Consider the following 5,000-nt stretch of genomic DNA (forward strand, 5'->3'; position numbering starts at 1 on the left):
AGTAGGATGGTTATACCCGGTGAAAGACCAGACATGGTTATGATGTCTTCCTCTTTGTCTCTAATGTCCAAACTTGCAACATTTGTGGTAACCCATTCGCTACTTTTGTCCCAGGTGAAGGGGTTAAAGGGTGTGCTCCACATCTGAAAATGCCGATAATCAACAGTCTCAAGAAATATTTATTTAAAAAAGGTCAAAGATCTCATTTCAAAACAAGGGGCAAAAAGTTCTAGGGAACGGAGTTTCAGAGTGAGTAAATTGACTCAAATTGAAGCATGCTTTCATTATTATTTATCACTGTGTATCCTTCATCAACTCAATCAATTATCTACACAAACAATAAATATGATAATACCTCAAAGAACACAATTTCGTTGTTATTCGTATTTTTCTTCAAAACGTTGCTTAGATCCGGGATTCGAAAGGAACAAATTCGATTGTCGCCCAGCATCAAGCTCTGAAGTAAATTTCTCCTTACAGACACCACTTCAATGTTCATATATGTAGAATAAAATGTTTTGTTGCCTGGGGAAGATTTCAATGAATTTCTAATTCCTCTCATCATTCGATCTTTCAGCAAGAGGAGTTCCCTTGTCATAGTGATGCCCTAAGTGAACAAAAAATTAAACACAATGATTAGACGTCCCACTAAAACAATACAAACATTCACGTTTTTAATTCAACTTATCTCCTAACAGCAAATTTTGTACACCAATGTAGGTTTACTCGTCACACCAGGCACTATTCTAGGTTGTTTGTTGAGTAGGTAAAGTCTGCTACGAGCCTAGAAAGCCCATCAGGCCGGCGCTTATCTGCGGTTTCTGTAGCATGAAACAACTAGGAGTATTTCAACTCCCCCCTGGATGGGATGCTAGTCCATCGCAAGGTTACCCCCAGCATTAAATTCACCGGTACCCATTTGTACACCTGGGTGGAGAGAGGCACCGTGAGAGTAAAGTGTCTTGCCCAAGAACACAACACAATGTCCCCGGCCAGGACCTGATACTATTTATCAATTTTTAATTTGGGTAGAAAGCCCAGATGTAAAAAAAAAAATGTAAACGCTTTGTTTATAGTGGAAGTGCACTTAGCTATCAAGCTAGTTTACAGGCAACCCACTTTTTAAGAATCTGAAAGAAACAATTCAAACTTAACAGAAACATGATTAAGAGCCCCAACTAGCAGGAGGCAACTTGTTGTCTATTTACAAAGCACGGTAGAGTTGAATCCGGGACAACCGGAAACAAACCAGAAGTTAGAATGGGATTTGAACCCGGGGTAACCGCATGCAATCGCCCAACGTTCTAACCACTGGACCTCCCCGCCTCCAGGCTCTCTCTTCTCTCTCCAACCGCAAAGAGAGAACCTGCTCGCAGGCTAAGTACAGGCCATGTCGATGAACCCAACACAAGGATATCGGAATATTTGTCTCTAATAAAACGTAAAAATTTTCTTGATTTGAAAGAACTTTTACTCCAGCAAAAAAAAAAAAAAAAAAAAAAAAAAACATCCGGTGAACTAAAGGGGTGGACCATGGACGTGATCCAAGTACCGTGGACTACTGGAGAGGGCCATGGATCGGAGGTCCACAGCCTCTTCATGCTGGCTATAAAAGCGCGATAATTGCTTAAATAACAGAATTTCGTTAAATCTATCAAAGACAAAGGAAAAGACTATCCAAGGTAAGACCAAGAAGGCAGAGTCACCAGTTTTACCAGAAATCAAGAGGAGAGCCTGGCTCAAACTCTTAGGAATTACTTTCGAGGAAAATCCCTGCGACTGGGACAGGCATATTGACAGCAGGCAGGCATATTGAAAGCAAGTTGCCGCTTTTGTATTATGAGGGTGTGTAAAGCATATGGATACTCCAAAGAATAACTTGACAGGCTGTTTGAATGTCTTATCATGTCTGTATTTCTTTATGGAATGGAAGTCTGGGGAGCCGCATATCAACACAAACACTTGGACAGAATTGACAACTTTTTTAAGTATGGATACACATCTCTTATTTAATATTGATATCAGACATCATCATAAGGACAGACAAACTGCTCTTTGAAAAAGTTTGTGCAAATGGACACATCCTGCATGACCTTCTACCGCCTAAAAGGACTCGCCTACTTCGTGAAAGAGAACAAACTATTTACTACCAAGAGTCAATACAGAGCGCTACATTTGTAAATCACATTTTTAAATCGTTGCTTATTCTCTGCATGACATTGATATATTATCTCTATTGAATAAATATCATTATTTAAATTATTTTATTTTTAAAGTTTTCACGTTTGTTTGAATGTTTTATTTAATAAAGACCATTATTATTATTATTATTATTATTATTATTATTATTATTATTATTATTATTATTATTATTATTATTACTAATTGATCCGTTTCCTTCCTGACCCAAGTTAAATAAATTGAAATTCTCAGAAGGTTAAAAATACCTTTTGTTGAGTCACCGGGTTCTGATTCTGAACACGAGCATCCCGCGAAGTTATCCTTAACATTTTACCAACATAGTTCACGAGATTCCTGAAAATGTCATAAGACTGAAATACAAGAAGATCAGTTAATTACTATGTCCTTTCATGACGACTCTCCTTATAGGAAAAGCTACTAGCCTTACCTCTCGTTCTGCAATTCGGTGATCATTAAGCTAAGTTAATTTATTTGCATAGTGCACTAACAAGAGTTGTCACCTCGTTAAGGGGGTGGCTCTTTAACTACCAAACCGTTCCTATAGACCCCTTCAAATAGTCATTTCTCGAAAACTATGACGTCATAAGGCCCTCCTTTGATACACTTTTCACAATATCAGTTCCATTTTTTGTCCACATAGAAATTCTATGCCACAGTTTACGAAAAATGATGGAACAATTCTCATCCGGTGAAAAAAGCGTCTCTTCGTTTCCTAAGAGTTTTTACATCTTTTTCACTGAAACGCATGGCAGATGCCTGGGACTAGTTGAGCATGCGCGTTCTGATTGAAGTGATGTCAGATTCTCATTGAAAAAGTTACTCCAAAGAACCATTCATGCAACCTTTTTGGAGGGCTCTTGATTAAAAACCTTCCATAGCAACTATTTTCTTTCTGTAGTTAAGAGCCACCCCCTTAAAGTTGGCTACTTGCTAAATAGTTCAACGAGATGATAGTGCTAAACTTATAGAGAAGTAGCTTGGAACGTAAAAAAATAATAATGAATACAGGTTCCAAGAAAGATGATGACATTGGTCATCTCACTTTCAAGAATAATTAATTCTCCCCTTAAAGGATGCTTGGGGTATGCTTGGGTTTTCTTCCTGCGACTGATTAACGCAACAAATGGAAATATCGGTATTTGATTGATTGATTGATTTGCAAAATAGAAAGTAAAACAAACACAGAGAAAAAGTCGCGAGGAAGCCCAAACTGAAATCATAAGACTTTTAAGAATAAGCCAGATTTTCTCATTCAGGCTAAGACGGTTCAAAAATTAATAATCGCTGTTAAATACAGAAAGACTAAAGAGAAATAAAAAACACAACTAAAACGCAACTGGCGAGTGAACTCGGTGATGAGAAGTTTTATCATATTTCATATGTGATCTATTTCATATATCATTTCATCGTTGTTTCATTCCTCACAGGAACATTGGAACCCACAAATGACCAGCTCCCAGCCTCAGTGGCTTCATAGCTCAGTTGGTTAGAGCGTCGCATCGGTATCACGAGGTATCGAGTACATTTATTTCAAGTTCCGAACATTCAGTCAGTAATGTGCTTTTCCTAGTCATAATGGACATTTGACTCCTAGTTATATAAACTAGGATCAAAATTTCAGGCTCATTTTTCCAGTGTTCGCGCATTTTGCAGGTGATTTCAACCATCCGGTTGTTCTTGTTTCCGATTTCCATCCTGTCCTGGACAGAGTTATCAGAGGGAATTCTGGTTCTGAATTCTGGTTTCCGGATTTCGTGTTCCACTTCCCCTACAAAACAGACTCGAATCCACTGCTCACAGACCAGCAGATTAGCGAAGTCACAGTGTTCTACGATATTTTGTATCTCAACCTGAAATCATATTTAGTGCTTAATCGATCCTGATGCTAGCCTGCGTGGCAGACGTATTTCCGGTTATCGTTTCTCTCCACCGAAAAAACGATCAAGGTTTTGATTTCCATGATGTCATTTCTTTTAGACCAATCACGTGTTGGTTCATAAAAGTCTAGAACTAAATATGGGTTTCTTTACGTAGGGTGCACGAGTTTGCGTGTGAAACAAACTGGCAGATGATGTAAAGAATAGGCCGCGTTCAGTATATAAATATTCACACTTGCCTACGATGCTTTATGGTTAAATTTGAATATTATTTTGTTTAGAAATCTCCCTTGAGACTTGTGAGACAAAGAAAGCAGGACTGATTGTAGCCTCGTAGCCATGCCTGAATAATCGGCCTATGGATGGTTTTCAATCACGTGATGAGGCGGCCAAGTTGGTGCACAAAACAATAGAAAACCATGGCTAATGTTTTGAATTATTCAAAGTGAAATTCCCAAAAGCTTTTTTCTTTATTGTTCTGTGCACCAACATGGCTACTGTGACGTCAGATGAAAACCATCTATTTCTTTCAGGCGGCGCTCTAAACGGTTAGTGTAAAATTTGAAGAAGAGAAACGCAATCAGCAACTAGAAGAGGCTATAAGATGTACTGCTCTGAAAAGGATGTTTTCGTAAACCTACCTATCGGATTTGGAAAGTAAAGGTTTAATCATCGTCGTTTCGCCATTAGTTAGCCCAATAAACTGAGTCGCTTAACCTCGCTTCTTATAAGAGCTGTTTCTCCGTGCAATGTAAAAAACAGAATTGCAGATTGTCTAGCATTCAATTCGTAGCATGTAAGTATTGTTTTTAACTCGACGCATTGGCTGTCTACGCTAGAATCCTAACAATCCCCAGTGGCTCGAGGATAAATGAAGTATGAGCATACATAAAAGTGAGGAAGGAAGTGAGAAGTGGGCCT

General features: G+C 38.5%; 1 protein-coding gene across 1 annotated transcript in view; it reads right to left on the bottom strand.

Annotated features, from left to right (window-relative positions):
• LOC137977693 (polycystin-1-like protein 2) overlaps positions 1-2,091 on the bottom strand; it is an 11,493-nt gene extending 9,402 nt beyond the window's left edge. Inside the window, exons 1-2 of the mRNA XM_068824996.1 lie at positions 356-2,091; positions 1-143 (exon numbers count right to left, since the gene is read on the bottom strand). The exon at positions 1-143 is cut by the window's left edge and continues 493 nt beyond it. Coding sequence (XP_068681097.1) covers positions 1-143; positions 356-598 — 386 coding nt within the window. The 5' untranslated portion in view covers positions 599-2,091. The remainder of the gene's footprint in view (positions 144-355) is intronic.
• Between the last annotated feature and the right edge of the window lie 2,909 nt (positions 2,092-5,000).

The sequence above is a fragment of the Montipora foliosa genome, chromosome 1 (genome assembly GCF_036669935.1).
Source record: "Montipora foliosa isolate CH-2021 chromosome 1, ASM3666993v2, whole genome shotgun sequence".
NCBI lineage: Eukaryota > Metazoa > Cnidaria > Anthozoa > Scleractinia > Acroporidae > Montipora > Montipora foliosa.